This window comes from Aquarana catesbeiana, linkage group LG06 (genome assembly GCF_042186555.1).
Source record: "Aquarana catesbeiana isolate 2022-GZ linkage group LG06, ASM4218655v1, whole genome shotgun sequence".
Taxonomy (NCBI): domain Eukaryota; kingdom Metazoa; phylum Chordata; class Amphibia; order Anura; family Ranidae; genus Aquarana; species Aquarana catesbeiana.
This window is the reverse complement of record NC_133329.1, coordinates 145,238,696-145,251,658: the sequence shown is the minus strand read 5'-3', so window position 1 is coordinate 145,251,658 and position 12,963 is coordinate 145,238,696. Positions and strand designations below refer to the sequence as shown.

At 40.3% G+C, this 12,963-nt stretch overlaps 1 protein-coding gene across 1 annotated transcript; it reads right to left on the bottom strand.

The window, feature by feature from the left end:
• Positions 1-1,145: 1,145 nt before the first annotated feature.
• LOC141147686 (parvalbumin beta 3-like) lies at positions 1,146-4,742 on the bottom strand. The gene is made up of 5 exons (XM_073634892.1): positions 4,600-4,742; positions 3,666-3,739; positions 2,792-2,924; positions 1,852-1,961; positions 1,146-1,597 (listed from the first exon to the last, which is right to left on the bottom strand). The coding sequence occupies exons 2-5, from the start codon at positions 3,724-3,726 to the stop codon at positions 1,572-1,574; spliced, it is 330 nt and encodes a 109-aa protein (XP_073490993.1). The 5' UTR covers positions 3,727-3,739; positions 4,600-4,742; the 3' UTR covers positions 1,146-1,571.
• Positions 4,743-12,963: the final 8,221 nt, after the last annotated feature.

Here is a 12,963-nt window from a genome sequence, read left to right as displayed (position 1 = left end):
ATCACAGTGATCAGTCACTGAAGTGCGCCCCTGTGTTTCTCTCTCTATGAATGGAGAAGAAAGATAAATTGTATCTTTCTCTCTCCTTGAAAAAAAAATAAAAAGAAGTGTGTACTAATTATTATTATTATTATTATTATTATTCAAAATAAAGAAATACCTAGATCAATATTTGATCTAGGTTAGCACCAGGGCTAGTGTTTGGGTCAAGTAAGGGTCAAAGTTCAAGAACAAAACTTTTTAAATTAGTATCTAGGCTGGATAAAAAAAAGCAAAATGCGCAATATTGTTTCTGGGCTGTACTATGGGTGCAAACAACATACACATATGTGGCATCACTGTGATCATTGGGAGCAGGAGAATTTATTTTGGGTTGTTATTTGGTGGTAGGTTATGGTAGTAACAAGAAATATACAGCTACTTTTTTTTTTTTTTTTTAATGACTATTTGTGATTTTGGACCTGTTTTCCTTTAATAAAAACAAAAAGCAGGAGATATTTGTTACCATTTACCACCAAATGAAAGCCCAATTTGTCCTGAAAAAACAAGGTATAATTCACCTGGATGCATAAAGTAGTTGTGATGATATGTACGGTTTTACTAACACATGTCAAAGTTTCAGAATTGTGCTCAGGCATTAAGACTTGTTTTACCCTTAGACGTGAAGGGGTTAAAAAGGCAGTTTATGCAAAAGTGATATTTCAGTGCTGGTTACAGCTTAGTGGGATGAATGGTCAGCTGGCTACTTTTTTCTCTTGGGGACCATGGAGGTGAGACTTCTCTGCTATTGCCTCTACAACTATTGGGGTATTCCATTCTTTCAGTTGCATTCACTAGAATATACAATAAAAGATTTAAAGGGGGAGCAAGATTGAGCTTTACAATGGCCAATGCATGTGTGCAAGCTTGGGAACCCAAGTGAGTTATATTAAACATTTTGCTTTATTTGTTCAGTTCAAAGAAGAGGAGTGCCTGGCTGTTTGACTGCAATGATTTGCATAATACCAAAAGTCCTAACGGTTTCCACCAGTGCTTATCCCACCCTATTGCTCTAGTCCCCAGAAGTATATATGTTTTTTTAATATCTTGTTAATAAGGATTTTCCAAAACCCATTTTTAACTGTTAAGTGAAACATGACACAAACTGATTCCAAAACATTGTTTTAATTGATAGCATTGTGTTTACATCATCCTCGCTGCTTTAAATATTCCTTGAAGACATCAAGACTAAACATCATCAATGTCAATTTACAAAAGGTACAATAGTTTAAACAGCTGGCAATGCAATACCAATGTAAAAAAGATATAAATAAATAGAATGAGGCATCAGTGTAACTTTGAGTTAACAGATGGTTGCAGGAGCTCAGGATCCAGTTGTTGATGGTTGAACAGTCTGCATCACATCTCTCCAACTAGCAGAGATGACACTGAAGTTTGAATGAAGATGTTGATTAAGAATCTGATCCCCTTCAACGGGGCAAATTTTATCTCTGTTAACCAGGTTCCTCTAACATTTCCGTGTAACAAAAAGGGGGATTTAAATGATTTCGATAATCCATTGAGGCTCTTGTTTAGGCTTTCACCAAAGCCTGAAATTCTAAAAAAAAAAAAGATAAGAAAAAAGAACAAAATTAATTATAATACCCTTTAGCTAATACTAGATAGATACATAGGATAGATCGTCAGATCAACAGATGGATAGAGTTAGACAGATGTTTCAGCAGGCAGTTAACTAGACATAGACATAAAAACATAACTTGCGGTTACACTCTATATATTCTAAATGGTTATGGTAGCTATTGGTTATAAAATGATCTTCTATTCATCTAGATAAAATATTTGCATGCTTACCTTCAACTCCAATTTTGCCATCACCATCAGAGTCACCAGCTGAAAGAAATGCCTTGGTTTCAGAATCCGTCAGATCCCTGGCATTAGCATGGAAGTTCTTTAGGAACTTTCTAAAGATAAAAAGGAGAGAGACCGTTGGTCTTGCTGATAATGACAGTACAGAAATGTATTATTGCAGCGTCAGTTTACAGTGTAGCCTTTTATAATCCTATACATTTTAGAAAAGCAAAATAAAAAAAGAGAGACAAATAAGTTTGTTTACAGTGTTTGATATTATGGTAAAATAACAAGAATGGTGGGACAAGTACCTTCACAGGAAACATATACACCCAACACTGAATGTATTGTCAAGTGTAGAATCTTTTTAATCTGCACTAATGAGGTCTACTGTGTCTAAATATAATATCTGTAGTCAAACACTACTCTTATATTCATGATCATATTGCAGATGATTATGTTTATTGCACTCCCAAACATGTATTCTGGGATTTGTTCTAACTGTCCTTGACAATCTCAAATCAATATTTTTCTGTCTGGTGTTTACAACATCTTATAATTAGGATATGTAATCAGAAGCTGGCTTTTTGTCTATTAAAAGAACAAGTGTTAATTACTACAAAAAGCTCTGCGCCTTGCAAGAACCTAAAACCTATGTCTTGCAATGCTCTTGCTGACAAATAAGCAGCCCTGTAATGTAATACTTTGAGTTGAGTCCCTAGTTCATGCATAAGTAGATTGTGAATATCCTGAATTATTCCCTTTTTTTGGTATAAGTATTAATCATAGATCTATTTTTATTTCATTTTTTAACATATTTAGCATTTAATGTAATGAAAAATTGATTTGTTTTAATGATATGTGCTATATTCGCTTTACAAGCTATAAAACATTCTAAATCCCCATATCATCTTATTTTAGCAGGGTTTCAGCTGATACCTACTTGAGTTCCTCTTCCTCAATGTAGCCACTCTGGTCCTGATCAAGGATATCAAAGGCTTTCTTAAGATCACCTGTAGACTTGCTTGCCAGGCCAACCTTGGCAAAGAAAGATTTATATTCGAAGGAGTCCTTGGCTGTATAAAAAAAGAAAAGTTTAAATGTGAATACTAAAGTCCTTATGTAGCAAGTGGATAAATGTTAAAACTAATGTCACGTCAAATACAATTTTTAAAAAAATATTCATACAAATGTTAGTGAATATTTTTCTTGAGGGGTTGCCCATCTAAGATGAAAGCTGCCAATCCAATGTGAAAGAGGGTGTTAAGGATAAGGAATTAATAAGGGCATTTTAATACTGGTGATATAATGTAATAAAGTAATTACAATTAAGTCATTTAATTTTTGGTAATAAAATAAGATAATTTAATTATGAGAAAATTGTACCCCTGAGAGTTTGTGCATCCTTTCTAAGCCACTACTTACTACAAGCCATTAGTCAGAGCAACAGAGAGAAGAAGGCTAATCTGTGCCACAAGTGTTGGTTTGAGAGAATGTAACCAGCTTAAGTTGTTATATTGGCTTTTGGTCAAAATTTTACTCTAAACACAGAATAATGCAAATGTACTGTATTCCATAAATCCAATTAAATGTTTAATTATTGTAAAGTGTAATCAATAACAGTGAATGCCTATTTGCAATGGTTGCAGGCTGAAAGAAGTCTGGCTTGCAGTTACCAATTCCTTCAAAATGAGGCACTGTTTCTACTACTAGAATGTTAATCCTCTCTCAAAAGGTACTACAAGTTGTCATGTTGCTATTCAGTATAAATAAAATGATGAAAGCACAAAGTGGTAACAAAGTGGTTGGCACAGTACCTTCTGTGCTCTTCAGGGCAGCCTTGATGTCAGCTTCACTCAGGAGACCGGAAAAAGCCATTTTAGATTTAGTTCTAGAAATAAATGATAATTAACAAAATGAGTTTTGGAAACATTTAAAAAGCGAAAATTTAGTTAGATGAAAGAAAAAATCATTTGTAGGAAATTACAATGCCAAGCAAATAAAACATGTTTTCTTTTATAAAGTTTGTTATTAAAGCAGTATTAAAACCTGTGTTTATTTAAAAAAAAAAAAAAATCTAACATTTTTTATTTCTAAAAAGAGTACATTTCAACATCTAAGGTTAATAAGATTAGCTTCATATCCTAGCAGATAGTACAAAGAATCTGTTAATTTATTTCATATCAACCTCAACTAAACAATCTGCAGACCTTCAGTTTCTAGGAAATAAAACAACTTATGTCAAAAGCAATACCAAAGTGTAACAATGATGATGTGTAATGAGCAGTAACTCAAAGCTACCAATCAGCTTTCACCTTTCATGAGTTTAGAGCATTCAGAATAAAGAAAGATGATTTCTGATTGTTGGCTGTTATTAAATAATAGAAAAGGAGCAAAGACGTTTTTTCAAAATACCCACAATTACCCACAACACAATATTATATCTATTCAATATCTGTTTGGCAGGTAGAAGTATCAGATAAAAAATCCCAGGGTCCTTTTTATAGTAAAATTGAGTAACTGATGGTATGTTGAGCAGCTGCAGGTGGATGAACATAAGCAAATAAAGAGAGGTCCAGCAAATTATTCCTTTGAGATGACTGTAGTCCAGAAATTGCTGTGTGTCTTGTCCCAGGTTGATTTTTCTCCTTGGTATATAGCAGAAAGGTTACTTTTGTAAGGTTTGATTCTTCCATGCTGAAGCAAGTTACAATCCCAGAAACAGACAGGCGAGGAGAGTATAGAACTCACCTTGGGCACTTTTTGCAATGGAAGAGTCCTACAGAATGAGCTGTGCCTATCTTCCAATGGGTCACTTCTTATATACGTTTGCAGACACCACCCCCAAGCCATATAGAGTAGCAAAGGGGACCCAGACACAGATCAATTCTTCCTAAGCAGGAGTGTAAAATTTGCTGGCTAATGAACTGGTTATTTATACTCTGCAAGGAATTTAAATTAGGGCTTTGTCAACAATTTGATATCAGAAACACTAAGGCCGGACCACACTTGTTGCTGCATGCTAGCTTGCAAAATATAAAAAACAGCCTTATGAATTTGTTAGATTTTGCAGCTTTCTCTGTGTGATAAAACTCAGAAGTATGCATAGCAGCATGCTATTTAACAGCTGTCAGTTCATGTAACATATTCATAGTGATTATCCTGCTTGCTTATTACAAGTGCTAAAATGGTTTGTCCACCCAAAATTAATATTTAAATTTTAGTAGATGGTATGGGGTTTAGATGATTTCTTTTACATTTTCAGTCACTGGTGGTGAGATCTTTGTGCCAGACTTCCCAGGGTTACAGTATTGATTTATGTAGGCATATATACTTTTCTTTGCTATCTTTATATTTGTAATTTATAATATATTACACACACTATATACAGTATCTATATATCCTACTTTTGGATGTAATTATTATTATATACAGTATCTCACAAAAGCAAGTATACACCCCTCACATTTTTGTAAATATTTTATTATATCTTTTCATGTGACAACACTGAAGAAATGACACTTTGCTACAATGTAAAGTAGTGAGTGTACAGCTTGTATAAAACAGTGTAAATTTGCTGTCCCCTCAAAATAACTCAACACACAGCCATTAATGTCTAAAGTGCTGACAACAAAAGTGAGTACATCCCTAAGTGAAAAATTCAGCCAAATTAGCCATTTTCCCTCCCCGGTGTCATGTGATTAGTGTTACAAGGTCTCAGGTGTGAATGGGTAGCAGATGTGTTAAATTTGGTGTTATAGCTCTCACTCTGTGGGGGGTTGGGCCGGGCTTCAATGTGAGCAGATGTGTGCTGGCTCTGCTCCTGATCCTGCTGTAGGAAGGAGCCGTTTGTGTGCTTCAGCGTGGGTCCCTGGTCCTTGGTGGATTCTCAGTTTGACCTGGTCCCCGGTCTCTGTGCTTCGTGCTATGAGCTTTGTGCTCCATTGTTCTCCTGCTCTAGTGCTCTAAGATATGTGATCTGTGCCCTACGATCCGTGCTCCCTGCTCCTCTGCTATTTCTGGATAGATCTGGACAGACCCTGCTGATCTTGCTAACCCTATTACAGATCCTGTGTCAGAAACCATGAATTAGACTGAGACAGAAGTACAGTTAAATCACACTTGTTTAATAATAATAATAATAAAAAAAGGTAAACCGAGTAAACTTAGTCAAAACATAGCCAGAGTTCAGGAACCGGAACGGATAATCAGACAAGCCAAAACATCAGGAAGCCAGAGGGGAGCATAGTATAACAGCAAGCAGGATCTGGAGCCAGAAGGAATGTCAGCCAAGCGAGTCTTTAACAGGAACACAGGAGAGCACCTCTAGAGATGTGACCAAGGCGAAGGCAGAGATCATCTCTACTGGACAGCTTAAGTAGGCAGGACTGACGAGCAGGATATCATCAACATGTTTGTTTATGAGTCACTGTGGAGAGAAGAGCTGGCAATTAGCTGACAGCTGAGCGGCCAACTTAGAGAAGGAAGGGCTGAGCCCAGCCCTGACAGTACCACCTCCTCAATGACCTCTCCCCCTTGGAGGACCACCAGGCTTGAGGGGAAAACGTCTATGGAAATCACTGAGGAGGACAGGGGCATGTACGTCCAAGGATGAGACCCAAGAGCATTCCCACAGACCGTACCCTTTCCAATGCACCAGGTACTGTATGCACCCATGGGAACCTACAGGAGTCAAGAATGGACTGTACTTCATACTCCTCATGGTGCTCAGCCTGTACAGGGTGAGGACGAGGCACCGAGGTGGTAAAGCAGTTGCAGACCAAAGGCTTTAATAAGGAGACATGAAATACATTCAAGATACGCATATTAGAAGGAAGGTCACGTAATGAGTAAGCCACTGGGTTAATCTTGCGAAGAATACGGAAAGGCCCAATAAACCGAGGTGTGAACTTCAGAAAAGGAACGAGAAGGTTGCGAGATGACAACCAGACCCTGTCTCCAACCTGGTAGGAAGGCGCAGGCAGGTGTCTGCGGTCAGCATGGAGTCTGTGCCTATCAATAGCATGTCGCAAAGCCTCCTGGACTTGTGCCCAAGTGGAATGAAGACCACAGAGATGCTCTTCTAATGCAGAAATACTCTGCGGAACAAATGAGACAGGCAACATGAAAGGTTGGAAACCATAGTTCACCATAAACGAGGACAATCGTGAAGCAGAATTCAAGGCACTATTGTTTTTTGTTCTTCTTTTTTTTAATTTTTTTGCTACATCAGCATTTACATTGAGAGGATTTAAATCACCATTTTGGCTAATTTTTTCCCGTCTCATTATCGTCACATCACAGTAGCGGAAACATGGCTATTTTATTCATTTTAGAAAATCTTTAATTATTCTTTACAAAAGTTTAAAAATCCCACAACTCACACTACGCCCCAGTATACAGCTTAAATTCCCCCACCCACCCCCAACCTGCAGACGTGCTCCTGGTAATGCGTGCTTTCATTACATGAACTTCTCTGCGAATCTCCCTGTTTTTTTTAAGGATATCCACTTCGCCCACTTTGCTCCATCCAGGTCCTCTTCTATCTCTAGCCTAGTATTATCCATTATCTCCTGTGTTCTCTTTAGCACATCTTTAGCACATCCTGCCAGAATTTTTTAATAATTGGGCACTCCGACCAGAGGTGGGCCATTGTTCCCCTGATGGAGCACCCCCTCCAGCAGTTTCCAGAAATTTCCGGTTGCATTTTATTTATTCTATCAGGTGTCATGTACCATCTGGCTAAGCATTTAAAATTTGATTCTATCATTCTCGTGTCTGCTGCTGATTTATGTGTTGCGTTTAGGATGGCCTCCCAAGTTACTCCGCTGGATAAAGATCCCAATTCGGATTCCCATTTGTTGAAATATAACGGTTTCACTGCTTCACCCTCGTCCCGCACTATTTTGTATAATTCTTTTGTTTTCCTTAACTCTATTCTTCAAGAACAATTTCTCCAAAGAGCTGAGGTTCTTCTTATCTCTAAAGGGACCGGGGAGGCTTTTAATAAAGAGCGCAAGCTGGTTATATCGCCATGTGTCTATTTTTCATTAGGTCCTTCAGTAGGTTTAACTCCTGAAAAGTGACAATTTTACCGTTTTTCATAATATCCATCAATTGTGTATCATTATTTTTTTATCCAATTCCCTCCCACTTCCCTCAACCCTGGCAGAAAAAACTCATTGTCTTTTAAATAAATAAATGGTGAATTAAACTCCCAAGCATTTTGTTTATGTAACTGATCCCAAATCTTTAAAGTGTAGCATGTTATGATATGTGCATTTGGGCCTAATTTCCTAAAGTGTGGAGGATTCCAAATTAATTGGTGAAATTTTGCATTATTCATATCTTTTTCTAAGCTTACCCATCTTTTTATCTATCGGTTCCTTTCCCTAATCTAACACCCGTGATAGTACTATCGCTCTGTGATATTTTTTAAAGTCTGGGAGAGCCAAACCACCCTGTGCTTTATCCCTACTCAGGACCTTGTAGGCAATCCGTGGCTTCTTATTTTTCCATATGAATCTAGTAAGAATATTGTTCAGTACCCTAAAAAAAAGTCTGCGCTAACGGGATTGGGAGTAACTGCATTTTATACAGGATCTTCGGGGCCAGGGTCATTTTAACAGTATTTACTCGTCCCATCCAGGAGATTGGAAGATGCATACTTTTTCTCGTTTCCTGCTTGATCTCATCAAGGAGAGGAATGAAGTTTAATAGGTACAATTTCCTTAAGGAATTTGCTATTGTAACTCCCAGGTAGCTAATTTTTTTTGCCCCACGGAAAATGGAAATTTTCCTTAAGTTTAGTTGCTTGTTGTCCGTCGATATTGATGTTTAGAACAACTGATTTGCTAAGGTTAACCTTATAATTCGATAACTCCCCGTATCTCCTCAGAGTAGCCAGGAGGTTGGGAAGTGAAATCCTCGGTTTGACGATGTAAAACAATACATCATCGGCGAACGCCAAGAGCTTGTGTACGTCACCCTCCACCACACATCCGCATATGTCCGGATTCTTTCGAATCAAGGCTAGTAAGAGTTCTAAGGTTAAAACAAACAGAAGGGGGGACAGGGGGCAGCCCTGCCTGGTCCCATTTTCCATCCTGAACTCCGCCGATGGTGTACCATTCACCTTGACAAATGCCGAGGGGGATTTATACAATGCTTTAATCCAGTTCAACATGGTACCACCCAGACCGACTGCCCTCAACATCCTCAGCATGAACCCCCAGTCTACTCTGTCAAAGGCTTTCTCTGCATCAATCGACAGAAGCAGACCGGGGGTCCCCCTTATTTTTATCGCTACCATTACCAGGAGCGACCTAACGCTGTTGTCTCTCCCCTCTCTCCCCGGTATAAAACCGGTCTGGTCTGGATGAATCCAGTACGACATTTTATCCTTTAATGTGCTGGCTAATACCTTGGAGTATAATTTAATATCTGCGTTGAGCAGTGCTATCGGCCTATAGCTCGAACACAGCGAGCTATCTTTCCCTTCCTTTGGTATTAGAGTTATTGACGCCGTCAGTGCCCCCTCACATAACTCTTCCTGACCCCCTAACCTATTCCAAATCTGACAAAGCTTGGGGATCAGGGACTCCTTAAATTTTTTGTAAAAATAGGAAGTAAAACCATCTGGCCCTAGACTCTTTCCAGAGGGAGATGCCTTCAAGGCCCTTTCGATCTCTTCTACAGTGATCGGACGCTCTAGTTCTTTTGCATCGCTGTCCGAGAGGCTTGGTAGACCTGCCTCCCTTATAAACTCCTCCCCATTTTTTCCTCTTTCCAGGGTACCTGACCCACCTTGCCTAACCTTGTAAAGGGATGAAAAGTAACTCCGGAACTCCTCGACTATGTCTCTGGAAGTATATTTTAGTACCCCCCTTTTATTTTGGATCCTATCTATAAAGTTGGTCCCCCTTTTCCTTTTCAATACTGTTACCAGATGCTTCCCCACCTTATTACTCCATCTAAATCTATCTTTTAGGTTTATATTTAGAATACGCTTGGAATCAATCTCCATTAAATCTTTTAGTTCTTCTCTTTTTATAATTAGTTGGTGTAGGAGTAAGTTATGACTACCGCTAGCGGCCTTATGTAACTGTTCAAGCTGATGAATTTCTTCTATAAGTTCTGTTTTTCCTTTTTGTGCTTTCTTTTTTCTCATTGGCCCCTAATGAAATCAGAATGCCCCTTAAATAAGCTTTTAAAGCCTCCCACAAAACTGATCCAGAAATCTCACCGGTATCATTTACCGAGAAAAACCCATCGATTTCTTCCTGTATCTTACTGCTGACATTAGGATTCTTGATGAACTTTTCATCCAAACGCCATGAAAGTGGGGACTCCCGGGATCCCCACTTTCATCATGACTGGGTCAGACAGCGTGGTGACTCCAATCTTCGTATCCTTAACATGTTCTAATAGCCTATGATCCACCATAAAATAATCGAGCCTTGAATAAGACCCGTGGACTGAATAAAAGAAAGTGTAGTCCCTATCCTTCGCGTGCTGTACTTTCCATGCGTCAATCATATGGCAGCTATGCAATTTCTGTCTTTTTTTTTTTAAGAGTTTCCTACCCACTCCCTGTGAACTAGAAGTACTATCCAATGTTGGATCTAAGCAGAAATTAAGGTCTCCTGCCAAAATCACCTCACCTGCCCTAAAATCCATCAACTTGTTCAGTACCTGAGACAGGAATTCGATTGAATTTCTATTGGGGCAATAGACATTTGCCAGGGTAAAAACCCTTTCACCAACCCTCACCTTCAAAAAGAGGTAGCGGCCCTCCATATCTGCGCTCCTCTCCAAGAGCGCAAACTTGGTCCTTTTTTGAGAACCCTATTGCCACCCCTTTGGCCCTCTTGATAGGGGAGTCACTATAGAACCAATTGGGGAAGCAATTGGAATATAATCTGACATGTGTGTCCTGTGAGAGGTGGGTCTCCTGAAGAAACACCACGTCTGCCTTAAATTGCTCTAATTCTCTTAATACCTTTTGTCTCTTAAGAGGGGGAGTTCAACCCTTTAACATTATATGTGAGACAAGTGAACTCTGTAATTTAATCTTTAAAAAGAACTACAATGTAGTGTCGTGTGTTGCTCTTTGAACCCCTATACGGAACCTCTGCAGGACCAGATCCCCCCCCCCACCCCAAAACCTGAAATCTGATGATAACGTCTCTAGGTGTATCTTCGCTGACGCTTGGGGGTTTCCTGATCCTATGGACTTTGATTTTCTTGCTCTTCTATTTTATACAATATGTCCCATTGGGCCAATTGTAGATTCCTTATTTGTTTTAATTCAGCTATTTCTCGATCTTGTTTCTCTGAGGCCTCCTCCACTATTTCCACTCGCTTCAGCAGGTGGCCCATATCAGTTCTAACATTTAGGATCTCAGATTTAATTACATTTTCCAGCTTAGCAAACATATCTAAGAATTCAGTTTTTGTTGGCAGAGATTCCATGATATTCTCCTCCTCAAGGCTAAGATCTTTCCCTTCTTCTCTGGATAATCCGCCGTGAGCGCCTTTATTCTTCCCTGGGTCTTTTTTCTTATCCTTTCCTCCCTGCTGTCTGCCTCCTGGACTTGCCTCCTTCAGGTACTTCTGGATGGAGCTAGAGTTTAGGCTCTCTCTCGGCTTCTTTGATTCCGCTGCTCTTTGAGGGCGCCCTCGCATGTTCACCACCACACTCCAGCCCCCGGCCCTTCCTCTCTCTCCTGCACTGCTCTCCTTATGCTCTTCTCTTCGCTCTGCACCTCCTTATCTCCCATAGGGCGTGTTTGTTGTAGAGCAGTGCGATCCCAACAATCGAAAGATTCACTCCAAGTACCTTTGCTGTAGGGTGTAGGGTTGAACGCTAATATTTCAGAATTGTACACAATTACACTTTCCCTGCCCAGTGACTCTTCTAGCTGAAATCTAGACAACCAACCTCTACAGTAATATGTGGTTTTCCCTTTTTTTTTTTTTTTCTTTTGTAGGAACAATAACCCAAGGGAGTACCCAGGGAAGCCTAGCTCCCCTTTTCTTCCTTTTTACCAGGCGCTTCACAAGTATATTATAGAAACTTCTGCAGCCAATGCATGTTATATCATAGTCCTGCCATGAGGTTAATACAACTATCTAGATATTACCTCGGCTCGGAATGCTGGTCTTCTCACCCAGGATACCTCTCCAGGGGGGCTGCTGGCGACCACAGCTACAGCCCATTTTCTCCGGTTAATACTCACAATTGATTTCCAGCAATCCAACAAGCCTCTACCCCAGGTTATACCTGGTGAAATCTGGGGGGCGGAGAGATGGCTTCCAGCATGTCGCTGCCCCCTGCTATACTCGAGGGTTTCAGAGGGGCTGGATGGACAGCTTCAAGCGCGCCGCTACCACGGCAATACCCGGGGATGTCCGAGAGGCTGAACGGGGCGGCTCCGGGGTGGCTCAGAGAGGACTCACTCCAGGAACGGGTCCAGGCTGATAATCGGGGGGAGGGTGCGCACAGCCCGTGCAGAGGGCCCCAGGCCGGCCCGAAGACCTCGGCTGTTTGGTGAGTCAGCTGTAATACTTGCGGCTTCAGCCACTAGATCGACGGCCCTACGCTGCACTAGCTGGTGACTTCGGCATCACGGGCAGATCAGCTACCCGCTTCCACAAAGCCGCCATCAGACCCCTCCCCCAACTCTTATGCGTCACATCCTTCTCCAGCCTCAAGGCACTATTGTGAGCAAACTCCGCCCACAGTAAGAGGTCTGACCAGTTGTTATGACGGTCAGAAATATAGCAACATAAGAAATTATCCAAGGACTGATTGGCTCGTTCTGTGGCCCCATTAGACTGCGGGTGATACGTAGAGGAGAAAGCAAGCTGAATTCCCAACTGTGCACAAAAGGCTCGCCAGAACCGGGACACAAACTGATTACCCCTGTCTGAGACAATCACCTTGGGTAGCCCATGTAAGCGAAAGATCTCCCGTGCAAAAATGGAAGCCAGTTCCTTAGAAGTGGGCAACTTCTTAAGTGAAATACAATGGGACATTTTCGAGAACTTGTCAACCACCATAAGGATAACTGTGTTGGCCTGGGAGTTGGGTAACTCCACAATGAAATCCAT

What these genes read in the sequence shown, in the direction of transcription:
- LOC141147686 (XM_073634892.1), bottom strand. Translation starts at nt 3,726, where the DNA reads ATGGCTTTTTCCGGTCTCCTGAGTGAAGCTGACATCAAGGCTGCCCTG. An exon ending in TGCCCTGAAGAGCACAGAAG is followed by an intron (nt 2,925 to 3,665) that starts GTACTGTGCCAA and finishes TTTTTTATACAG; the next exon opens with CCAAGGACTCCTTCGAATAT. An exon ending in ATTGAGGAAGAGGAACTCAA is followed by an intron (nt 1,962 to 2,791) that starts GTAGGTATCAGC and finishes TTTTATCTTTAG; the next exon opens with AAAGTTCCTAAAGAACTTCC.